Source organism: Pinus tabuliformis, chromosome 9, assembly GCF_031772625.1.
Source record: "Pinus tabuliformis cultivar Carrire ecotype Pingquan chromosome 9, CPIR1, whole genome shotgun sequence".
Taxonomy (NCBI): Eukaryota; Viridiplantae; Streptophyta; class Pinopsida; order Pinales; family Pinaceae; genus Pinus; species Pinus tabuliformis.
The window spans coordinates 623,960,065-623,987,200 of NC_142307.1; the positions used below are offsets into that span (position 1 = coordinate 623,960,065).

Genomic DNA, 27,136 nt, shown 5'->3' on the forward strand with positions numbered 1-27,136 from the left:
TGACAAGTGATGTGACTATATGTGATGAGACAGAAAGTGACACATTGACACATTGACATAGAGACTTGACAAACTAAATAAGATAACAATGAACTATACTTAGACTTGACATTGACCTAACTATGAGATAAGTGATCTTTTAATGATAATATCTTGATTATGATGTTGACATTGTGAGCATTCTATGATGAGATGTTAAAATTGGCAACCAGGGCAAAACTTCATGTGGGTCATCTTATTCATGGTTGATAACATTTTTATTAGATTCCTCTCGTCGAGAGGTGTAGGATTGATATAAAGATCATCCGATTCTAATAAGTATTCATGGAGATATGAATTTATTTTGATTATGGAATTACTATCAAGTCGACGTACAACTCATGTAGGCTCAGAAGCCCAACAATCACATTTATTCAAACACCAACGTTGTGTATAAATATAGGACTTTTTCTCATTTGGACTCACTCATCTCATCACATCTCTCTCTCTACTGCGCAGAAAAGAGTCTCTTCTCTACTACGTAGAAAATGGTCTCTCCCTCACACATGTGAAGCCAGAAGCTGCCGAATCTGAAGCTGCAACTGCAGAAGTAAAGTTTGACCTACGTGGACTAGAAGATCTCCTCATCTGAACTGCGCTGTAGGTTCATCTGAACCTCCTTTGAAAGTCGCAACTTTTGGTGGTGGAATCAAGTCAATCCGATGGACGATTTGCAAGATATCGACTGCCCTAGTTTGAAGCCGGAAGCTGCCGAATCTGAAGCTGCAACTGCAGAAGTAAAGTTTGACCTGCGTGGACTAGAATATCTTCTCATCTGAATTGCGTTGTAGGTTCATTTGAACCTCCTTTGAAAGCCGCAACTTTTGGTGGTGGAATCAAGTCAATCCGACAGACGGTTTGCAAGATATCGACTGCCCTAGTTTGAAGCTGGAAGCTGCCAAATCTGAAGTTTCAACTGCAGAAGTAAAGTTTGACCTGCGTGGACTAGAATATCTCCTCATCTGAACTGCGCTGTAGGTTCATCTGAACCTCCTTTAAAAGCCGCAACTTTTGGTGGTGGAATCAAGTCAATCTGACGGACGGTTTGCAAGATATCAACTGCCCTAGTTTGAAGCCGGAAGCTGCCGAATTTGAAGCTGCGACTGTAGAAGTAAAGATTGACCTGCGTGGACTAGAAGATCTCCTCATCTAAACTGCGTTGTAGGTTCATCTGAATCTCCTCTGGAAGCTGCAACTTTTCGTGGTGGAATCAAGCCGATCCGACGGTCGGTTTGTGAGATATCGTCTGCCCTAGTTTGATGATGAAGCTGCTAATGCTAATGCTGCTGATCTAGGGTTTGCTACTGCTGATAGAATCAGATTTATTGTACTATTTATCTCTGCTGAATTATTGAAGATAAAAGAAGATTTGATCAAAGGGTTTCCCCACACATTGTGGGGTTTGTCCCTGGCTAGCCGCCACATCTTGTGTCTTTTGTCTTGGCTTGTTTTCTATCGATCGTTTAATGTTCTATCTGCACTTTACTTTATGTACATGTGATTGCTAATCTGTGGAATATAATAAGAAAAAGAAGTAAACTGTTATAAGCATGGAACATACCATAACTTAACATGAGATGTTTGACTTTGACTTTACTTGACTGTGACACTATATGACAGTGATACATTACTGTTGACTAGACACCTAGATACAACATTCACATGAATTGACACCTTTACTTTGACTAAACATTAGACTCTAATGTGACTTAGTGACATGACAATTGCTTGATTTAACACATCTACCTTACAGTGAATCTGCAATATTGAAGTAGTAAAAGATTCTACCATAACCTTAGGCAAAGGTTCCGAGCAGTAAATAAAGTAAGTTTTGAACATATGACCTTGATGTGATTTGACATGTAAACATGATTTGAGACCTGATATACATAGGCTCTTGATATACATAGACATAACAATGATAGTAAATTAACATAAGTCTTGCCCTTCAGTGTATGAAGTATGGTCATTAATTTTTGATAAGATTCTTGACTTGACTTAATAAACTGATATACAATCATTGTGTACCTAGTGAGAAAGGGATTCATTAGCACTAATAAAGTTGACTTTAATAACTATTATGACACCTTATTTGAAACATACACTTAACATTGATCTATAAAAACCTTGACCTATAGATTGTAGTAATATACAACATAGACCTATGATTTGACTAGATGTCTTATAGGATGACCTAGAGGGTAAGTAGTAAGTGACATAACTGTGATCTTACAGGGCAACAAATCTTTTGGGCAATATCATTTTGTTGTACAACAAATTGACGTGAAGATGGATAATAGTTTACGGAGAATGATCAACAATGAAAAGGCATATGTTGGTATCTCTCTGTGGGCAGAGTTTGAGAGCATTGGTAGCAGGTCATAGGGATGACCCAAGGCACCTTGCTTTATGCCATTGTTTGATAGTAGTGCTAGATGGTTGCAACATTATTTGCAGCAACATGGGCAGTTTGGTACAATACGACAATGTGATATTTTGACTATCTCATGGGCATATGATGCCTATCCTTACATGAGAAGTGCGGTACAGTGACCATTGCAAGTTGATTTGTTTAGTACAACTTGGACAATGATTAGTTGGATAGCATTGTAGTGATCAGTGGTTGGACAATGTAGTGGTCAGATTGAGCAGGGTTGTGCAGTTTGAGTAGGATTGTACAACATGATCAATAGTGCAGTTGGAAGACTTCATCTTGATAGGATATTCATCTTGAGCAAAACAACCTCTTATCTACTATCTTCTCATATTTATTCAGAGCATAAGGGGATCTAGTATGAAAATTGTGAAACGTGGTCCTCCTATTGATAAGGGTGGCAGGGTGATGCAATGAAAGTGATTGGAGTCACCTTTAAGTTGTGGTTGGAAAACACTTTAGGGTTGCACGGTGGTGCTAGGGTAGGTCGTAGCTTGCATAGGGTGTTGGGGTGTCCTTTCAGTTGGGGCTGATAAATTATAGGGTGACAAAGTATCCTTTCACGACAGTGGCCTGACTTATAGGGCATTGGGGCATCCTTACGGTTGCAATAGGTTATTAGGGTTTAGTAGCGTCTTACAAGTTGTTTCTTGTGAATTAGGGGGTTGGAGCCTCCTTTAGTTGTGGCTGAAAACTTGATGTAATTACTTTTCTTTTAAAGAGGAGGAGAAGACAATTACTAAGAAGCATTCAGTGGTTTTTGACCCGGAGGGGGTTTTCCACCTAAAAATCTTGTGTCTATTGTCTTTATCTTTCTGCATTGTTGTATGGTGTTGTTTACTATTGATTATTGTTTATGATTATCTGAAGAAGAACAATAATATTAACTAAATATTAATTAACGCTCTGAAAAAGCTTAATAAAGTGCTAATTGCTAAGAAACATTGATTCACCCCGCCTCTCAGTATTTCCAACACATGCTAGCATCACATTTACAATATCTCTGTCGGGCTGCAGAATCTGAGTAAAATGGAGAAGAAGAGAGAGAAGGGGCATAGAAGCCCTGATGAAATCTGGAGTTCTGTAAGTGCAGGAATGCTCTAAAAGATCCTTGGGCATCGAGTCTTCAAGTGTACTTCAATGGTCAACAAGTCCAATGCCTTTGGCCTTTTTGTAGGGTACGCATTAAACTTGGGGCACAAAAAAAATGGAAGTCAGTTCAAAAGAATGTTGCAATTATAACTTAGACCTAGATAAGCATTAAATTTGCCATTAAAAATTGGCAAGAAAGGAAAATCTAATGGTCATTACAAACCTTATGCTAAATCTTTATGGGTACCTGGGGAAATGGAAATGGTAGATTGGAGTCAATCCCCACTTTACAATAGCTTAGATACTGGCAATGGAAACACTGGATTTACCACTGTTACCACAGTGAAATACCATGACAAACTCCTTAGCAGTGTGGAAAAAGTCTGCAAAAAGTCCCGATTTAATCCTAAAAATGCGATTTTTTAAACTAAACGATTTAATCCCCCGACTTTTTGGTGACTTTTTCAGAAAGGAAAAAATCGCGATTTAATCGTTATACTCCCGATCAGTGTTGAAAACATCGGTATCGGGAAAATATCGGCGAGGGTCTAGAAAATATCTTATCGACAATATCGGCGAAAATATCGGCAAGCATAAAAAATGCATTATATATATATATATATATATATATATATATATATATAATTTATTTATTTATTATTTTTATTTTTATTTATTATTTTATTTTTTATTTTATTTTATTTTATTTATTTATTTTTTTTCAGATTTTTAAACATATAAAACAATAACAACATGAAATAAACACATTGGCACATAAATATGAAGAAAGCACTGATATATATGATGTCAAATAGAAATGATACATCAAAGGCGATACCAAATCCTGCTGATCCTTGATAATTGTCCATTCAAGGACTCAAATGTGGAGAACCAATACAAAATAACATCACATATATAAAAGTATCTCATCATCATGAGTTATATGTAGCATAACAAATAAAACTAGTAGCTATCTATCTGAAATCACTGCCCTCTCCCCCTTTTACGGGAAAACATGATGGGCTATTTGCCAGGCCTGCCCCTAGTAGTAGAAGGCCCTGACCCTGCCTCTGCACCTAATGTCAAATAATGAGTGCTAGGTATGGGGCTATGCTCTCCTATATCTATAGCAGATGGTGTTGATGCTGATGCTCCCGTAGTGTCCTCCTCCTCCTCCTCTTGCTCCTCCTCTGAGTGCTGCTGCTCCTCCGAGTCCTCCTCCTCTTGCTGCCCCTGTTCTAATGGATCATCTGCCACTGGCTCTAACCATGAAGGTGACTCCTCCAAGATGGGCTCCTCAGACTCCACCCTCCACTGAGACAATACATCAATATTGTCTAAGGAAATGGCATCTGGATCCATTGGTGATTCTATTTGCCTCACTCGAAGTTGGATGTTGTAATGCACATACACGAAATCGTTGAGGCGTGCGAACTCCAACCTGTAAGAGTGTAAAAAAAAGTAATGAGTCTTGACTCTTGACTCTTGACACTTGAAGGTCATAAATTAAAAATTAAAAATTACAATAAGTGTAATTGCTCAACTGAAGGCTGGAGCTCAAAGTTATACCTGTTGCGCTTTTTTGCGTGTATTTTCTCAAATACACTCCAATTGCGCTCACATCCTGAAGAGCTACATGTTTGACTCAAGATTTGTATGGCCAATTTCTGCAAGTTTGGTGCCCTTGCACCATAGCTTCGCCACCAAATATCTACAACAAAATAATGAAATAAAAAATTCAAAACTTAAAACATAATTAAACTTTCAAATAAAAGTTACATAATTGAATTTAAAAAAAATAGAATTATAAGTAAGGAAATTCTAAATTGAAAATTCTAATTTCTAATGAGTGATGACTTGTCACTTACGTGGCATGAAGAGGGTCCTTTCCCTAATAGCATCATCAAAGCCAAATAGGCCAACACAATCTCGATAAGATTGTATCTTGCGATTGATTTTGCTACGAAGCTCAGGATCAGGTACCATCCTCTGAATACAGGAATGGAGCCCTTCCATCACCTCGCCATCAAAATCAAAGCCGCATTTGTATGAAAATGCGGGGTTGAGGAAGAGTGCTGCTGCATGAATGGGTCAATGAAGCATCCCTGTCCACCGACTATCAATCACATCCCATAACATCATCTGCCTATCAAGGCCAACAAAACCCTTTTTAAATTTTTGCATAATAAGAATGAATGGCCTCCTTGGCCCTATCCACGCCCTCATACAAATACGCCATTGCAGGCTTGTCCCCATCCACCAATCTGAGAACCTTTACTATAGGTTCACTAACTGCGCATGCTTCTTCTACTCCACGCCAAAACGTCTTAGAGTACACCATCTTTGCAATGGCTTTCCCGTCCTGTCTCCTGTTGTATCTACAATTACGCCAATCATCAGACACAAACATTTGCTTCAACTCGAACTGACGTCGAAGCAAAGACTCAAGAGTAATAAAGTTTGTGGCAAAACGTATGATCGCGGGACGCTGCAACTCCTTGTTTCTAGTGAACCTCCTCATGAGGCTAAGAACAAAAGCATGGTTATAAATAAACTTGGGGATGCTCCTAGCCATATCAACTGCTTCCTTGATGGAGGAGAGTTTCCCCATATCCTCAAGCAACAAATCGAGACAATGTGCTGCACACGGAGTCCAAAACAATGTGGGATGCCTCTCCATAAGCATCTTGTCGATAGACACACAATTAGCTGCATTGTCTGTTATGACTTGCACCACATTCTGCACACCAATCTCCCGAATGAACCCATCTAACAACTCACATATCGTTGCTGCATATTTGATATGTTTTGATGCATCCAACGATTTAATAAACATGGTACCTTTAGGACAATGTACCAAGAAATTTAGAAGGGTCCTACCCTTCCTATCTGTCCAACCTTCAGACTTCACTGTGCATCCAGTAACTTCCCATGTCTTTTTCAACTCCGCCAATCTAGAGTTGATGTCCTGCTTTTTTGCTTGAAGAATTGGCCCCCGCAACTCCTCATATGTGGCACTTTTGTACCCTAGGCCCACAACAACAATAGCATCACACATTGGCTGCCAAAATGGATTGGTTTTGGTGATGCTGAGAGGTAAGTCGCTCCAGAAAATACACCTCCCCATGACTCTATCTGCTTCTTGCTTCTCCTTTTTTTTAACAAGCGATTTTATGCCAGGTTGTGCTCCAGGTCCTGTTCGTGGAACAAAAAATGATGACCTCGCACTAGCAGTAGCAGGTGATGATGTGCTAGCTGTGGAGCCCCTCCCACTACCCTCAACATCAAAATCAGGAGAAGATATCCCGAAAGATCTACTTGCACGTTCAACTTTGTTTCTTTCTGCCTCTTCCTTCTTTCTGTCTTTTTCATCAATTGCCTCAAGAGCTTTTTGTATAAGCTCCGGACTAGAAACTGTACAAATCCCAACATCATGTCCACTGAGTCTAGCAAGATGGTATTTCAGTTGTGTAACCCCACCTGTCATCCTGGTCCCACACAATTTGCATGTAAGATATGCACGATTTGTCCCACCATCAGGGTTCCCATACTCCCAAAATAGGTCCAAGGCTTTTGGCATATTTGTATTTTGTAGTGGGCTAACTCAAATCTACGACACCAAAAAAAAAATTGGAATTAGTAACTTAATAAGTAATAACCACATCATTTTACAAAACAGTTTTTTTGCTACATTATTTGCAATTTTGCAATGTGAATTGAAAATTGAAAATTCATAAATTCATTTGAAATTTCATAAATTCATACATAGAATTTACTTTTAGAAATAGGCAAACGGTAAACCTACCTCACTGTTCACATTGCACAATAAGAAACTAATTTCTAAGGTGAAGAAATTTTATAGAGATGAACCCCTAATATATAATAAAATTAATAAATAGCCTCTGCAGCTATGAACTCAAAAAAAATGGAGTTTGCTCTCCAAATATGGAGAAAACTTAAAAACTTAAAACCCTTGCATTTGCTCATGGGCATGAAAATCTTTTCAAATGGAAAAAAAAATCAAGCAAAATGATTGTAGGCAAATAGGCAAGCAAGAACAATCCTAAAACTAACAAAAAATTCATTAAAATAGGGGTTTATTTGAACATACCTGTTAATGGAAGAAATGAAATTGTCTCACTATTCTTGAAGCTTAGATCAATGAAATCTTCGTTGTTGGTGGCGATAATAGCTATGGAATGCTCAAACCCTCCTTGGCAGCAAGCACATAGCTCTCCCCTTCCTTCTCCAGCAATCAGAAATGAAAATGATTCATAAAAAACCAAAATCCAAATTTTATAACTCGTGCGGATATTTTCTATTGTCTCCCGGCGATAAATTAGATCGTCGCGCGATATTTTGTCGAAATATCGGCGATATTTCGGAAATATCGTGATATTTTCGGGAGCCAAAAATATCGCGATATTTTCTCAGCGATATTTCGGCTCGCTGAAAATATCGCGATATTTACGAATATCGCCGATATTTCGGCGATATTATCAACACTGCTCCCGATTTAATTGGGAGTGGACCCAAAAAGTCGGCCTCCCTCCCAGGCCGAAGATAGAGAGGCCACAAAGGAAAAAATGATATAATTTTCTGCTATTTAATCTTAACGCAGAGAGTGGAATCTTTCAAACATAGCCATAGAAATTTGATGATAACGTTGTGTTGTGCAATTTGTTTTGTTGTTGAATCTTAATTTCGAGCATTATAGTTGGTTGGTGTTACTGAGAAAATTAATTGCTTAGTTTCTATGTTTTGTTGAATGTTGAAACATATATGGCTATTATTGGTTTTCTCTTGCTGGATGTTATGTATGCAAAACAGTAGGGATCTATATGAGATGTGCAAAAAAATACAGAGAAGAGACATTAGCCAGAGGCTAAGCTGTTAGAAGGCTGCTATAAGAAACTGAGAAGACTATGAAAAAGAAGTGCATAACTACCTCGACGAGCATGATTGTGAGACATAAGAGCAAGAGGACAAGGAGTATCCAGACTAGCAAGCAAGAAAGTGTAAATAGCTGAAGAACATTCCCAAGAATCAACACTGTTATGATCATATTTTTTGTGGATAATGTTGAAAAACATTGGTGATAAAATGCACTTAGAATGCAGACTGCAAGAGTGTAACATGCTTTTAGTGATCGAATTCACATGTAAAGAATGACATTGTAGTAAAACACTGAAAACACCTCTAAACTATGACTTCGACTCTAGATGTTAAAAAAAATAAAAAAAAATGAATAATTTTGTGTTTTTTTAATTTTGCCGACTTTTTGCCGACTTTTTCAAAAAACTCCCGACTTTAACGAGTTTTTCAACTTTTGGACCCTTGCCGAATTAATCCCGACTTTGACTTTTTCCACATTGCTCCTTAGTTTCCATCGCCTAGATTTTGTTTTTAAAATGAGGGGAAAAATCCAAAAATCACATCTTAAAGCATAATTGATGCAAGCAGGGGATATTTTCCATTGACTCTCAATAACATTGGAGAATATTGTAATAATACCACTAATAAGAAAATATTACGATATTTTGTGGCAATAATATTGTTTCTTTAAAATTCACACGTTATATAGTGATATTTATGATATTATTGTGATATTGGTGATGCTAATTCTGAGCATGGCGAGTATGACCCTGATTTGAATGATTTGATAAATACTCTTGCAACTCCCATTGATTGAGTTTTGAGTAGTGAATATTTTCTATACTTTCATGTCCTTGTGAGTATCTTGAGTATTTTGATTCAATAACCACCTTACTGGTTGTTAAGATTTCATGCATTAAAGCAATTTTTCATCTCTATTTTAATAGTTTTTAGTTTTGCGAAGTGCCTATTACTTGCCCCATTAAGTATTTGTTGAGACCAAGTATGGCAGTTATGTTACAACATATTAGATTTTCAAAGATATAGTTGGCTATATGGTCCATAGACACTTAGTTTGATCCTCTTGCAGAATGTTTATAGTTGGCCTTCGAGTTTATCATTATTGTTGCATGTGGTTTTCTGATTGTTATAATTCATGTTGATAAACACTTTTTTCTAGCGTGATCTTTTCTTATTTTTTCAATCACCAGTTTAGATAACTACAACCTTAGAATATAAGGACAGTTCCTTTTTGCCATGGTCCTAAAGAAGTTAATTTGCTATTTCATGCCCTTGTTTTTTTTTCTTCCCACGTTTGTTTATATTTTTTTAAAGCTGATTATTAGCTTTTCACCCGATTAGGATAAAATTGGGTGATTTCCAAATGATTCTTTGTCATCCTGTTCAAGTAATTTGCACTAACAAATATGTGTTCATGATCTCTTAGGAACACAACATCTACTTTAGAGGCCAGAGAATTTGGCAAGCTATCATGCATGACCTCTTGGTCAAGGGAATGGATAAAGCTGATCAGGTTTTCTCTACCACCCTTCTTCACTAACACACAAATTCACATGTAATCTCCTGCAATTGCACACTTGCATGCATGGATTGTTATGAGGATTTCATAAAATAATCAGATCGTAAACTTATTATCTTGTTGAGAACTAATTATAATGCAAATATGGAGTCCTAGTATATTGAGCTTGTACGATAGACAAATTAGATACACGAGAAGGTTGCTTTGTTTTAAACAAAATGCCAAATCTAGAAAATTTCCATCTGATTAGCAAGATGAACCAAAAAAATAGGAATATTGAGCAATTATTATATTAAGTGGCTGAAAAGGCATGTGATAAAAAGAAGAGGACTATTGAAGTAATGAAAGAAATAAATTATATTGAAGGAAAAAATTGAAGGAAAGTGAGGGGATTAATAGAAAATAGTAACATGCATAGGGTCCCCTTAGTCATATATTCTTTACATAAGATTTCTAATTTTTAGTACCAAATCTAATCTATTTTTCTTAGCAATTATTTTATACCCAGAAATTAATTCACTCAGTGAAATTTTTTTTTGAAGCTGCTGGTACACAGGTATCTTAATTTCACAAATAAAATTGGCAGTGGAAATAAAAACATAAAATCAGGCAGAAAAGGAGCAGAAAATTCTGCCCAACAAGTTCTTCTTCACTTCGAATTAGCTCAGGGAAATTTGTGCTCCCTTCACAGGGAAATTGACCCTTAGAGAATAGACAGAAATTACAGCACCGTAGAACCTGATTTTCTCCCCTTGGGAATTTTGGTCCCCAGAAGAATTTGGGCTGCTGGAGATTCTTGGCCCTGGAAAAATTTGGCTTCTCTACCTGGAAATTGGCCTCCCTTTCCTTGCTTTCTACGACACCTTGTGCACTGGAGCAAATCTCTCTTTTACCCTTGAGCAAGCCTAGCTGGAAAATTTCATCCCCTCACAAATTTTGGCCTTCTCCAAATCTCAGCCCGCTCTCTCTCTCCACAAACTCGGCCTCCTCTTCCTTCTCCTAAAATCACCTTGCTGCACACCTTTCTCTTCTCTTTAGTCTTGAGTCTCTCACACTCTTGAGAAAATCACTCTCTCAAATGATTTGATGTGTCTTCATCCTCTCCCTTAGGCTTCTTTTATAATTTCATCTTGAGCTAAATCCCTAACCCCCAATCTCTAAGTGATAGATGCATAGGATTAATTCCTAACCCACTTAGATCAATGATAGAGATTTGATATAATTCACTTAAATAATTAAATTATTTATCCTTAGAAACTTAGCCCAATAGCCAATATTAATCAATTAAATTAATTAATGTACTTTTCCTAAGTTAGACTTAGGAGATAAAGCACAATAATCACTTACTCCTCGTGAACAAGCACCTGGAGGATTTTGGACATCTTTTGCATGCTTGACACCTAGCCTATGCAGAACTTAGAAGCACCTGCCCGAGCTATAAACATTAGTACTCTCTCCTATCGTGCAAGGCGTTCTGCACCACCTATCCGTAAAACACAAACTTGCCCTTCTCTATGGGATTAGTGAGAATGTTTGCCACTTGATCATCTACGGAGATATACTTGAGCTTCACAACTTCCCTCTCGACTTTGTCTCTAATGAAATGATATATGATCTGTATATGCTTGGACTTGTCATGAAACAATGGATTCTTTGAGAGCTTGATGTAACTTTGGTTGTCACAGTGAATGACTATCGGACCCAACTTGAGACCAATAACCCTACGAGCATCTTAAGAACCAACTGATCTCAAAACTTGCGAAGCTAGCTGCCATAGACTCTACCTTTGTTGAACTAAGTGCCACGAAAGGCTGCTTCCTACCAAACCATGAGATTACTGCTGATACCAAACTAAAATAGTACCCATAGGTACTCTTCCTATCCATTGCACTCCCACCCCAGTCTAGACTTGTATAGTCCACTAAGTGCATCCCACCACTTCCGACATATCTAAGCCCATACTCCACTGTACCTCGTAGATACTTGAGCATAAGCTTTGTTGTCGCCCAATGAACTCTCCTTGGCTCCACCATAAACTGGCTCAGTGTGCTCACAACAAAGCATAAATCTGGCCTAGCGTTGACCAAATACATCAAGGAATCTATCAATTGTCTGTACAATGTGGGATCCACCAACTCTGGTTCATAAGCATTCAACTTCCTCAAGTTGGTAATCACGGACATTGAGATATGCCCGCAATCCGCCATCCCTCTTCTCTTCAAGATTTGAACTGCACACTTATCCTCTTCGACGAAGATCTCACCAATCTGCAGCCACATCCCCAACCCCAAAAAGTAGTACATCATGACGATGCCCTTCATCTCAAATGCCACAACTAGGTCTCTCTTGCACATCTCTATGAGCTTCTCTACCCCTGTAATAAAGAGGACATCCACATAAAGTACTAGAGTGATTGAATTGTCACCAACTAGTATATAGTACATGTTGGGATCTACCTCACTCTTGGTGAAGCCCATGGTTAGCAGATACCCATCATTCCTCGAGTACCATGCCCTAGGTGCTTGCTTGAGACCATACAAAGGCTTCTTTAATATGCATACATGAGAATCTTTTCTATGCACCTCAAAATCCTAGGTTGCTCAATATACACCTCCTCCTCAATCACTCCGTTAAGGAATGTTGTCTTCACATCCATCTGATGTATCCTCCACCCCATATCTAAAGTAATAGAAATGACAACCATGATAGAAGTGTATCTAGTGATTGGAGTGAATGTTTCCTCATAATCCACTCCCTCCTTTTGGGAAAACCCTTTCGCAACAAACATAGCCTCATACTTCTCGACGTTGCCATCTACAATATGTTTGATCTTGAAAATCCATCTCGAATTAACCACTGATTTCCCTTTTGGCCTAGGCAAAATATCCCATACATCGTTCTACATAATGGAAGAATACTCTTCCATCATGGCATACCTCCAAAGCTCCCGGTCTGTTGCATCCTCAAAGCTAGAAGGCTCAAAATCACTAATGTCATTCATGAGTGCCATCTAGTTGAGAAACTTATGCAGTGGTGTACTCTCCCTGAAAGTCCTCCTAGGAGCCTCCATATGCGCTGCCGAGCGTTTCTCAAAGTTTGCTCAAGCCATCTTGGCCTCCTCTTGACAAACTAGAAGGTGCTTATTACTATTCCTCCTGATTTGAAGACTAGGTATCTATTGCTGATGTTGGTGGCCTCTCTTTAGCATTCAGAGCTTCTCACTCCTGATCATCTGCCATTGCTGGTATGGTATCATGTCACTGCCTCAAGGCTCTGTGCTCCTCAAATCTCACATAGCTACTCACCACAATCTTCCCCTATGATGGAATGTACAACCTGTATGTTGATTTTTGTGTAGCATCGAGAGGTATTCTTGCATGCCAAAGAGGTCTCCAAGTCGGCCTATGAAAATTAAAATAAAATTTATTTTTTGGGGAACCAAGTCGACCCAACTCATGAAAGGGTGTGTCATTTGGGTTAATTTATCCCCAGTCAACTAGTATATATTAATGAAGTGACATCCCATTTTCTACACCAAGCAAGTTTCTTCTTCATCCTTCTGGGTCTTGGATAGCTGCACATGTGGAGAAAAGAAGGACAAGTTGACCGAGTTGTTTCTCTCTCCATTTGATCGAGTTTGACCCAAGTTCACTGAACTGTTTTGGGCCGAGTTTGACTAGAGTTAGCAAAGCTGCAAAATGGTATTGCATGTGAGAATTTGACCACGAGAGCCACAGGGCCGAAGTTTGACTGCAAGCTGGTTGTTTGACTAGTGTAGACTTCTGAGCAGTTTAATTGGTTTGACCAACATTGACTTGCTCCTACTTTAAGCAGGCTTTGATTGGTATTTGGATTTGTACTTGGCACAAATTTATAGAGAAATTGTTGATTTGTAAACCTTGGTAAAGAATAATTTCTCGTAAGAAAAATTGTTGGGTTTTCTCCCGAGATTGGGTTTCCCAGGGTAAAAATATTTCCTCTATTGTGCATGGCTATCTTTCTATGATCTTTATTGTTTCTGCAACATTTATTGTTGACATTTTCTGACGTGTAATTGTTCGATGATATCAATGGCATAAGAATACTATGTGAAAATCATTAGGTAGTAATTATTCGGCAGAAAATAGTATTCTACTGTGCTCTTGTAGAAAATTCAACATGGTATTAGAGCTTTGTTGAAAGAGAACCCATTGAAGTCAACTTAAGAAACAAGTATTCAACAACTTGATTAGATTTTTTGATCAGGATTGGATCATTATATTGTTTGTCATCCACCTCGATGCATTAAGAGTGGAAAAAGAGGAGGAATCAACTCACGGGACTGTTTTTACTAGCGGGTCCTAGTTTGGCAAAACGAGGTCTGAAACCTTTTGGGAGCATTTTGAGGCATCAAACGACATTTTTTGGGCGTAAAATTTTGCCACTCGAGTGCGCAACTTTTTGTGTTGTTCTACACACAAAGTTCTTTGCAACAACACAAAAAGCACGTCAATCAGAGTCTGTATGCAAAAGTTATGCCACTCAAAAGTTGACCTTCTTGTTTTCACACCTATAATTCGGGAGAATGCCGCATCAGCCCCCATTATTCATGGAAAAGGGGCTAGCTGCGTGTTTGTGATGTAAAATACTCTAGAAGAGTCTATATTGTAACTAGTTAAGAGTTGATGTAGTCAAGCTTACCCACTAGTAGGCTATCGGGCTGTGTTATAACCGGGCCACTAGGAGGAAGAGGCATTCCATTCTTTCGAGAGCATTTTGTTCCATAGCTGAGCAAAGATAGCCAAGGGGCATAGGAGGTAGAGCGCACAGAGAGGATTTGTGCACTGTAGTAGCCCACTGGCCACATGCCTTACTTCTTTGTACGTGCAACGATATTTCTAGACAAAGAAAGAGAGCGGCGTGTCCTCCCCTTCCAGCTTGGTTTTATCTCGAAAGGGTTTTCCAGAGCATATTTTGTGTCTTGTGTGTGTGTGTGTGAGCTTATTTTGTCGTTCTCTAATTTTCTGCATGATTTCCATTCGCATGCATGCACTAATTATAGTTAAATCTACATATTTTGAAGTTTAAATAAACTGTAATAGTGTAGAATTTTTAGATTTCTAATATAATATTATCAAAACTATTGTGACGAACTGTCTAGTGGAATATCCACGACAGTTTACGAATCGTATTTGTATCAGAGCGAGTTTCTTTGGGTATTTTGTGAAGCTTGCAGGGGGTTTAGGTCGATGAGGTTGAAAATCATAAAACCCTAATCATGGTAGACGAATTTGTAAACAAACCTCGTGATCCTGCAAAGGTGAGGTTTACACGGCTTGAACAACAAGTTGCAGATATCAACCACAATGTAAACCTCCTCATGGTGACATTGAATAACAAGTTGTGGATATTAGGAGAAGATGGGGATTCAAATGCAGAGGACAAATCAAAACGGGGATCATGAGATCAGGAAGAAATGGAGAACGAGTCGACGAAAGAACCCGAAAAAGATCAACCCAGTTCGAGTGCCATGAACCAATCACAGTCCCTGTTTAAAATGGAAGCAAAGATCGATATCAAGCCGTACCACAACGAGATCAACGCTCTGAAGCTGAACCATTGGTTGCAACAATTGGAAGTTTATTTCAGTGTTCATCACATTGAGGAAGGGCAAAAGATCTCATTCGCGGAGTTGAAATTAGAGGGCCATGCACTGATTTTGTGGGAGAGCCACACAGAAACCCTGAGGTTGGAGGGAGAACCTTCAGTGACTAAGTGGAAGAATTTGACAACCCTCATTAAGTCACAGTTTTATCCCATTGGGTACGTGGGGAACCAGTGGATCTGGTGGCATTACTTCAAGCAAAAGCTGGGCCAAAGCGTGCAGGAGTACACCACGAAATTAAGAAAGATGGCTATAATGCTGGGTATCTCTCCAAAGAACCCAGATGTACTCCTAGAGTATTTGGGGGGTTTGCACAGCCATTTGTGTGAGCAAGTGATGTTATTCAAGCCCAAATTGGTGGACAAGGCTTGTATACAGGCACAATACTTGGAGCTTGGAGAACATAGGCCTGAAGAGAGCACAATCGATCGAAGCAGAAGGAGCAACATGATGCTTCTAAGGAGGGGAAGAATAAACAAAAAGGGGGAAAATATAAAAAGACGACAGCCAAAACACACCAGTGCAAAGATCCCAACAACCACTGCAACCACTGCAACCACTGCAACATTGATGGCCATACAAAGGAGAAGCGCTGGAAGTTGCATCTAGAGCTAAACCCGAAGAACAAGAAGAAAGATAACAAGAAGAAGAATCTCATGGACACAAATTCGAGCAACCAAGTTGAAAGCAACTTGGACGTGTATGAGAAGATCATCTGCACATCAATGCAGAAGGAGGTGAATCTGAGCAGCCTTCAACAACAAGAAGAGAAAGAAATGACCAAACACTTCCATATAAAGATACAGGTCAAGAAGACAAAGACTGATGCTCTATTTGAATTAGGATCACAGACGAATCTCATTGCAGCAGAGCTGGTCAAGAAGTTGGGGCTAGAAGTTTGTGATCATCTAATCCCATATCCACTGGGATGGGTAAATAAAGATGCAGAGCTAATCGTAACAAAGCAATGCAAAATTAGATTTGCTATCAATGTTGATTTTATTAATGAAGTAGATCTGGATTTGTTTCCCCTTGCTGTATGTGGAGTCGTGTTTGGGAGTCCATACATGTACATGTGTGATACAATATTCATGAGTAGAGCCAACGAGTACTGACTCATCAAGGATGGAAAATTATTCATCATCAACCCGAACAAACACAAGTAAAAAATTTCACTAGTAAGTGCCAACCAAGCCAAGAAATTGATCAGTTCCAACAATAAGTATGCTTAATTGTTTTAAGGGAAAGGCAGTCTGTAGAGGAGTCAATAAGAGGCAAGACATCCCTAGAGGGATGTACTAAGAAACAAAATCAACAACTGGAGGAGTTGCTACAGGCATATAGGGATGTGTTCCGGGAGTCTAAAGGACTACAACCTAAGAGGGAAGTGGAACATGAGATCCAGCTGTTTCCGGACTCCACCTTGCCAAATATTGGGCTGTACAGGCAGTCTGTTATAGAAGCAAGTGAGGTGAAGAAATAGTTGCAACAACTGTTGGAATAGGGTGTCATTCGACTGAGTACATCACCATGTGGGTCACCCATCATGATTGTGCCAAAGGAAGATGGAACCTGACACATGTGTATAGATTACAGGGTGTTGAACAAAATCACGCTGAAGAACACATACCCTCTGCCCATGACAGACGATTTGTTGGATCAATTGTAGCAAGCACAATACTTCACCAAGCTTGACTTGAACTCTGGATATGACCAGGTTCGAGTCGAAGAAGAAGATACCTAGAAGACCGCCTTCAAAACCAGGCAAGGTTTGTATGAGTGGTTAGTCAGGCCATTTTGCCTATGTAATGCATCAACTACGTTTATGAGATTAATGAATGACATACTGCACCCTTTTATAGATTCATTTGTTATTGTCTATTTGGATGATATATTCGTATATTGTGCTACCTTGGAGGAGCATATTTCACATTTGATGCAGGTGTTGGAAACATTGAAGAAGCACTAGTTGGTAGCAAATCTCAAGAAGTGCGAGTTTCTGCAACAAGCTTTGGTGTATCTAGAGTATGTGAACGGTGGAGAAGAGCTGAAGATAGATCCTTCCAAGATGGAGACCATCATGAAATGGCCGGTGCCTACTAATGTTTCTAAGGTCAGGAGTTTCATTGGGGCAGCACAGTACCTGAGAAAATTCATAGCCTCGTTTTCAGCGGTAGCAACACTGCTCCATGCCATAACATCAAGTGGCAAGAATTTCTAGTGGGGAAAATTGTTAACAGAGGGCTTTCGAGGAGTTAAATAAGAAGAATAGTCATGCACCAATTTTGGCATTACCAAACTTGCAGCGTCCCTTTGAAGTGGAGATAGATGCGAGTAGGTATGCTATGGAAGTTGTCTTAATGAATTGAGTAAGGCCTGTATGCTGCCATTTTGAAGTATTTCACGGGGTAGTCCTTAATTACCCTACCTATGATAAGGAGCTCTATGCCATGGTGCAAGTTGTGAAGAAGTGGAACACTATCTGATGGGAAAGGAGACAGTAATCCACACAAATCACCAATCGTTACAGTACTTGCAGGCCCAGAATAAGCTATAGCAGATCGGCTATTGCAAGTGGACGGGGTTCTTACAACAGTTTCATTTAGTGATTAAGTATAAGAAGGGCAACACAAACAAGTTGGTCGACTTTCTTTCGAGGCCACCCACATTGAAGACTACAACTTTGGGGACTCTTATGCACATGGAGCCTGTTGTATCTTTGTAGACAATTCTATGTTGGGGAACTGTGCCAAAGCATCTAATTAAGGGCTTAATTGAATTGGATGACCAATGTACTAAACCTTTAGCACATACAAAATCTAAATATTTCTGAGAATTTGAAAGGGTTGATTTTCATTCATAATAGGAATAAATCTTCAAGTCGAGTTTGCAAGAAAAAATAAATAAATGTGATAATCAAACATCCATATTGAATATTTAACTAATCAAATATAGTTGATGCGTGCAAAAAAATTCTATAGCCAAATAGAATATGTTCAAAAGATGACAGAAGGCAACAATTAAAAGATATGGAGGAACTAACTTAAACAGACTGTTTAGTTAATTAGTATCTTTAATGGTTATATCTTTGCAGTGGGTTGTCAGGGAGATTGATACTCAATCTAACCTTACCCTAACTCCTATGTTACCTTGAACATATGCAAAATTAAATTATGGAAAACATAAATGAATAACAGGAAAAACTCACATGGACACAAAAACTATTAAGAATGAAGCCAAAATCCTTTGATTATCTTCAGAAATACTTCAGAGTAACAATGGTGTAATTTATTACAACGTGAAATATTATCCAAAACTGATTTGGACATTACAAAAATAGAACACAAAAATAGCTATTCTAAACTAATTTGAATAATCAACACACAATTCGAGGCTATTGTTTGATGACTGCTGTTGGAAATTGAATTTTTTGTTTTGTGCTCCTTTTTGCTTTCTGCTCCTTCTTTCTTTGCAACTGGTTACTGAATATGTGCATTCTGTTTTACTCAATGAGTTCAAGTAATTTATCCCATCTTTTATCATCTGGGATAGAAAATTTTGTTACTTCTCTATATGCCTTATCAACTTCTGTTATTTCTCAAAGGTTGGCCTAGTAATAAATAAATGTTGAATTTCATGTTGAATAAAAAGATCAAATTCAAGGCCTTCAAGGAATGCTTTACCACTGATCATCCCTTTGACTTTTGCAAACTTGGTTCTATTTGCTGTTATCTCATGCAATCTGTGCTGGTAATTTTCTAGTGGAATCAATTGGCCACTAGAATCTCGTAGAGCTGGAAGTCCTTTCTGGCGCAAAACATTGAACTTTTTATGAAACTTTTTAACCTATACTTCCAAGTTTTGACATTTTTTTTCTAATTGTAACATTAAGTTTCTTTTTGTCAAAACCCTTCTTACTTCTAGGACTGTATCAGTCCTGTATTCAATTCCAAACTCCTCCAGTTCTTTTGTTTTAGAATTCAACACTTTGATTATTCTGGTAGCTTCCCCTGGCTTGTGATCTAAATCTTCTTTAATCTCTGTAATGGCTTCCTTTGACTTTTGCACTAACCCCTCCTGTTCAAAAATGATTTCAATGGATGTCCAAAGTTCAGTTATGGTTGAATTTATATTAATCCATATCTTTTCTTTGGCTTCTGATAATGTTTGTGCAATCTTTGATGCATTTTCATATTTCTCTAGTGGCTTAATTAATCTGAAGTTTTTCTGTACTTCGGCCAGATATGCATTATCAACTTTTATCTTATTATCTTGAGTCTTCTCCAATTGAACTTTGAGTTTTTCAATCTCCATATCCTTTAATGATAAGTCTCCCATAGCTTTAGATAATTGTTTTGCTGGATTCTGACTGGTAGACTCTGTTTCTACTGTGGACACTACTGTTGTAGATGTCCATACTCCTGTGCTGATTTGGAGTTCTCTTTCCTAATCACTTTTTCCATATTTGCCTCCATTTTCTGAATTTGTATATTTTTCTCTACAATCATTCAGAGCATGTTTTCTTTTTCCTTGTCCAGCTGACTTACTTCTTGTTCTGGAGGATGCTCAGTAGTTGGTAATTTCAGTTGTTTCATTGGTGACTGTATATTTGCATTTCCACTTTTAATTATTTCCTCAGCTGCCTTTACATCTTTAGGATTCAATCGTAATTTTAAAACTAGATCCTCCAACCCCTTAATTTTTGTATTCTTTGCTAGAGAAGACACCTTTTCGAGCTTCAATTGAGAATGAACATTATTCAGAGATGCTTGTAGCTTAGAAGTTGCTATGGGTGAACTTGTCAAGGATGTGTATATAATTTCTCTTGCTTGCTTGTGAAGATCGATTTGATCAATAAGATGTATCTGTTTGGTGTCAAATGAAAACACAAAGGTTTTGGAATCCTCAACACTCTTGGGCATAGGGACATTTGGTTCCAAAAAGGCTAATTGGAACTGTCCCCTTTCATTGTCTAAGGAAGAAAGTAACCTAGTCTGAGTTGTGGAAGGCTGTTTTCAAAACTCTGCATATGTAGAAATTTTTAGTGCTTCATTCTTCTTCTTCATCTCTAAGAACCTCGTAAAAATACTCTACTACCTTGGCGAAGAAGGAGAATCTATTGTTGTTTCTTCAATCTGCTGCAATGAAAATGCAAATTCTCCTGAAATTATAACTGTAGTAGGTTCCTCAAAAGTTTGATCTTCTGAGGATTCTTCTTCAACATTTATGGTTTTCCTCTGGAATACCTTGAATGCTGCCTTCTGTAACTCTAATCCTGCTGGAGATACACTATCTCTTAGTCTTTTCAATTCGTTTTCCGTCATCCTTGGAGTCTCCAGTGCTGTTTGACTGGAAACTAGCTCCTCAACTTCCTGTAGTGTATTCTCTTCCCATTCTTCTTTGTTGGCGTATTTTTCAATCTCAGGTTTTGCAATGTGCACATATGGTGTAGACTTCTGACCAACTCTCATTGATGATATTAGTCCTAATGGATCATATGACCAACTGAAACTTAATCTAAACTTCATCTGCCTCAATAACTCATTGAATTCTTTTTCTGCAGCTCTGGTGTTGACTATGAATGGGCCAACCTGTGCTTTTAGTTTGAATTGAGCCTTTTGTTTTTTGGAAACAAAATGAACATCATCCATGTTCATCATCTTCCTGATATATTCAAGTGCAAAAATCCTCATGGGGAGGAACACCGGTAATTTGTAAGGTGGAAGCTCGCAGCCATAAATCCTGATTTCTGTGAAATTCTGGTACAAATACTAGTCTCCAACTTTAGATTGCTCACTCAAATGCAAAATCCTTTTGATATTTGTTGAAACTATAGGAACTGCATCACTACTTAACAAACATATTGCCATATACAAAAATTGATTGACAAAATCATTGAAAGAAAATTCTTCAGAGATTTTCCTCACTAATGAGGTCCAACGAATCACTCATTGTGGTTTGCCTTCAACATCCAATTTTTGCAAAGGAAAATTGAACCTTTATGACTGATGATATCAGTAAATCAAAATGGATTGGTGCTTGAACGAACCTTCAACACTGAACTCTAAAAATTGATCATGAATTACGTCAGATAGAAAGTGACTGTAATTGAACAAGATTGATGGTTTTTTACTAGAAGAAAAGACTAACAAAAAGCCCAAAATAACCTCATCTACCCATTGATCATTGGGATACCCTAACAAACAAGAAACTAGGGAAATGACCTGCTTAGACATCTCAGGGAACATTGCAGAGGGATAAGGTGGGTTTGTTCTGGGTAATTCTAAGTTTTCTGGTAAAAATGACTCAAAGATATCTGCTCTTTGTGAAAAAGAAAGTCTCTGATAAATCTCCATTAAAACATCAGTGGAAAAAGGGTGAAGGGAGTCTTGAGAATTTAATTGGAGGGCCTGGTAGATTGACTTAGGGGTTATATAAAACAAGGTTTCATTATTTTGAGCAATAACAACTCTCTGACTAGGAAGATATCGGGCTCCACACCAAGTGACAAATTCAGGAAAATGGTATGTCTAAGGAAAACAAAACTGTCACGGGCATCTTTATACTTCTTAAAAGCCCAATTGTGAATTTCGTACAAGTCGAATTCACAGTTGGTCTCCATGTTTTTGAAATGGGTATCAATCAAGGGCAATTCATCTAAATTAGGGGCAACATAGGATTGTCTACAGATATCTTAGATTTTCCTTTGTGGGAAGCCATTGGGGAAAAAGAAGTGCTTAGGACAATTAAATAGTTACCCGGAGATAGTGATGATCAGGTTTTGGAAATCGCCGAAATTCGCTTGCAGTGTCATGCTAGAGCTTTAGTTATAGGCAGAAATGGTGAAAGAATGCATTTTGGATAAGGCAACAAATTTTATTTAGGTGATTGTAACGACTTTCGGTTATGCTAACCATTATTGGCGCGGAGAAATTAATGTTTTGAACATTGGCGGGAGAATTGAATGGTTAATGGTCACCTGCTGAATTTATCAAGAGGACTGGTGACGACTAATTGTAGCAGAAAGTTAGCGGTGGGCAAAATCGGGGGGAGGAAGTAGTTTGTGGTTTTGAGCAGAGGGGTACCACAATCATTGGGAAGGCGCCACGTAACAAAGGTGAGGTCAGGGAAAACTGCTTTTTGGACCCCCCCGTTAACATCTGACAATGTGAGGGGTCCCGCAATGGGTTAGGGGCCATTGATCTTGGCGAGACCGATCTCGTCCACTCAAAGATGCACAAACTTTAATTGCTCGGCGGTGATCAATCACTTCGAATTATTACAATAAAATAATTTATTTAAAAATGCTAAGGATAATAAAAATACAAATGCGACATTTAAACATGCTCACTGCTACTATGGATATAACATTTTTTTAATTCTTTAATTCTTTTCTCCCTTTTATTTTCATTTATTTTTTTGATTTTTTTTTATTTCTCTTTTCTTTTCTATTTATTTTTCTCTATTTTATATTTTTGAAAATGAAAGAAAAACTACAAGGGTAAAAATAAGTTACAACAGAGCTATTCACCCATGATGCATATAGATAGGCATATTAAGAGGATAAGAACTTCACGGAGGTGTATTAGTAGTTGCAGAGTCAGAGTCATGTGCACGATGGCGACAACATCGTTGAATACCATCTCTAGGATGGGTTACTCTACAAGTTGGATAAGTTATGTGTTCCTAAAGGTGAGTGATTGCAGCTGATTAGAGAGGCTCACACCTCCATGGTTGCAAGGCACTTTGGTGTAGGGAAGATCGTGGTAACTTGCAGAGGTATGTATATAGGCCCAAGATGTAAGAGCAGTTAGCTAGGTTCATAAGAGGATGCATGCTTTGTTATACTGGCAAGCTTAGCAATAGGAAACAGGGTCTATATCATCCCTTGTACCTACTCGTCCCCATGGAAGCATTTCCATGGGCTTTGTGGGAGGTTTACCAACAACCAGGAAGGGACATGACTACTTGTTCGTGGTAGTTGATAGGTTCAACAAGATGTGTGTTCTGATAACCTATAAAAAGACCATCATTGGGCAAGAAGCAACAAACTTGTTCTTTGGAAAGGTCTGGGTGCACTTTGGGATACCAAGGAGCATCATTTGAGACGGGGATACCAGATTTCTGAGTGCATTTTGGACTAGACTGTGGGAGAAGATGGACACGAAGTTGAAGAGATATACAACATTCCATCCACAGACAAATGGGCAGACACAAGTAGTTGAGAGGACTTTGGTGTAGCTTCTAAGGGGATACAACTAGAAGCATCCGAAGACCTGGGATGAAAATATGGTATATATACAACATTCTTACAATAGAGCAGTCCACGCTTCCACAGGAAAGTCCCCATTTGAAACATGTTTTGGATATTTGCCACCTTCACCTTTGGATATTACATATGGGGAGCAAGGAGGAGTGAGGGAAGATCTTATAGGAGATGCTTTGAGGGCTGAAAAATTTATAGAGAAGGTCAAGTAGATCCATATATAGGTACAAGAAACACTGTAGAAGTTGCAAGAGAAGTATAAGGCTAGGCATGATCAACACAAAACAAAAAAATCGTTCAAGGCGAGAGACAGAGTATGGCTACAGTTGAATAAAGAGAGGTTGCAGGGGTTTGGTAAGAAAATCAAGGCTCTGAGGTATGGTCCCTTTGAGATACTGGAAAAGGTGGGTGATAATGCCTATTGACTCAGTTCACCACCATATATGCGCATTTACTTAGTTGTGAATGTAGAGAATTTGAAACTCTATGAGCCTTCCATGATATCCTGGTTTAGCAAGAAGCAGACTTTGTCCCATCCAGTATAGCAGAGGCAGAGTATATCGCAACCTGTTTCGAAAGTCAGGAAGTAGTGTAGCTTCATAAGCTACTTGCAAGGCTATTTGATCAGGAGCTTGAGATGACCATGATATTTTGTGATAATCAAAGTTGTGTTAAGCTTTCGGAGAATCCAGTTTTCCATGACAAGTCAAAGCATATTGAGATCAAATACCACTTTATCTAAGACATGGTGTAGAAAGGAGCAGTAAAGCTTCCGTACATATCCATGGATGAGCAGATTGTGGACATTCTCACCAAGCCTTTGTCTAGAGCGAAGTTTGTATACTTCAGAGACAAGCTTGGCGTGATGCAAAATGTCTCCCTCATTGAGAGGGAGTGTTGATGTCTTTGCAGGATTGGGTAGACCATCTCCTCAGAAGCTAGAAGGACTTGGCTGGGTCGTGCTGATTTAATCAAGGGAGATGGATATGTTCACCCAAGAAGCCATAAGGACTTGGCTGGGTCATTTGACCAGGGGTGAATGGCCTAGGGCAACTGCATTATTGTATAGATCTTCTCCTGAGATGCCAAAAGGACTTGGGTCGTGCTGATTTGACAAGAGGAGATAGATGAGATTCACCTGAGAAGCCATAAAGGACTTTGGTTGGGCCATGCTAATTTGGCCAGGGGTGAATGGTCTAGGGTAAGATCCTCTTTTGAGAAGACATAAAGGACCTTGGCTAGGTCATGTTGATTTGACTGGAGGAGATTGATACATTTGCATGAAGAGCCATAAAGGACTTTGTCTAGGCCATGTTGATTTGGCCACGGGTAAATGGCCCAAGATACTTGTTGTCGCCCAAACTGTACAGGCAAGATGCGACAATGCTCAAGGCAGGGGTTGTCACTCTGATCCCTACCCTCTCCGTTCTAGCTATCTCCCTACAACAAGCTATGGGGGGTAGTCCCTATGAAATGTGAAGATGGGAGACTTGTTGGCAACCAACAAGTCTGGGAGACACAATTGAATGGCCTAGCAACTTGGTTGAAATAGCAAGTTTAAGTGATTAGATTAGATTATTGTGGAAGACTAGTGCCTTAAATGGAGTCAATTACTTGCTTTAAGATAGATTATTTACCAAGTTGTTGGATGAATAGTTGTTGCTTAAGGGATGCTTCACTATCCTAAATGAGATGCAAATCCTACAATCTAGGTGAGATGCAAAATCTTGGTTTATTTTAAGTTATATGCCTATTCTAAGTGTATCCTTCCTCTTAACTGTTTTGAAGCTAGTCTCTAGAGTAGGTTGTGAGAGAGAAGCCAAGGGGAAGCAAACAAAGACTTGGTTAACGATACCTCCCCTTAGGTTCTGACCACCCAATGCCGCTGATGCTATAGAGACTGTGGATCTGACCACTGCAAGGTCACCGTGTTAACCACTAGAGAGTTTCTAGACTCCTCAAGCGAGATGAGAAAGGTAAGCCTATCTCTCTAGCGACCAAGCTTATGCTTGGAAGTTAATTAATTAATACAAGAGACTAATCCTAAAATGCAACTGCAAAATATGAGTGCTCTTGAGGTGAGATTATCAAAATTCCTTAAGTTCTTAATTATGATGATATTCAATTATGAACAAGAAGGTAGTTAAACAAATAAGTGAATAACAATCTCAACCATAAGAAGAAGTGCTTAAACTTTACGGTGCCAGAAAATGTTGCTAATAGACAATTGCTCAAGTGATAAACAATACGATATCAACGCTTATTAAATCAACAAATCACCAATATGCCAATTAGATACACAAGAGAGAAAATTACATGTCTTAATTATGATTAAAATAACATCCACAAGAGATATCCAATTTAACAATAAGAAATGAATTCACTTATTCGATGACAATAATGACAACCAGGAATTAAGAGCATTGACCCACAATGTCACTTAGAGCAAATCTCATCAACAATTACCAATCCAATTAGAATGCAAGAGTGCAACTAGATGCAAATGACCAAAACTAAGTCCAAATCGCTTCAACCACAAATGATTGTGAAACATAAGAGTTCCTTGGCCAATTTTAGAGACTTATATGTGATTTATTATTGCTACAACCTTGTTTTCAGAGGTCTGCAATTTTATATCAGCAGTTAAGAATGAATGCAAAATGTCAAATATGAGCTAGAAAATCAATGCATTCACTTTCCAATGATATCCAATTGATTATATGTTAAAGTTGGCAACTAGGGCCAAATTCCACTTTGGACAGCTCATTTGATGGAAATAATTATTGCATCGAATTCCTCTGTTCGAGAGGACCAAAATTGACCTAAAGATCACTAAATTTGGACAAGGAGAAATGTGTTTATGAAGTCAGCACACACATGTGCGAATTGTCAAGGTCGGCCACACCATCATGTAGGCTCATGAAACCCAAGAGACCTGTCTTTTGACCCACATCGACTCATATAAATGAGAGTGACCTCCAACCTCATTTGGCACCTCATCAACTCAACACATTCTTCTCTGACCACATCTGATTGGTTTGTACACCTTATTAGGCAGCTGTTCCCTTCATACGTGTGGCTGAAAGGAGGTCGAATTTCAGGAGGTTGAAATTAGGAAATTTTCTGCAGTTTGACCAAGCATTGACTAGCGTTGACCGAGGCTCTTTTGACCAGATTTGACTGTGATTTTTGGAGGCATATTTCTGTTTGGGCAGGCTGCATTGACTGGCACAAAAACCGAGAATT

The 27,136-nt window shown here is 38.6% G+C and overlaps 1 protein-coding gene across 2 annotated transcripts in view; it reads left to right on the top strand.

The window, feature by feature from the left end:
• LOC149150150 (pectin acetylesterase 8-like) overlaps window positions 1-27,136 on the top strand; it is a 390,610-nt gene that overhangs the window by 152,303 nt on the left and 211,171 nt on the right. Inside the window, exon 5 of one of the 2 annotated variants that reach the window (XM_089445212.1) lies at window positions 9,888-9,974. The exons of the other annotated variant lie outside the window; for it this stretch is intronic. Coding sequence (XP_089301338.1) covers window positions 9,888-9,974 — 87 coding nt within the window. The remainder of the gene's footprint in view (window positions 1-9,887; window positions 9,975-27,136) is intronic. 2 annotated transcript variants of the gene reach the window in all.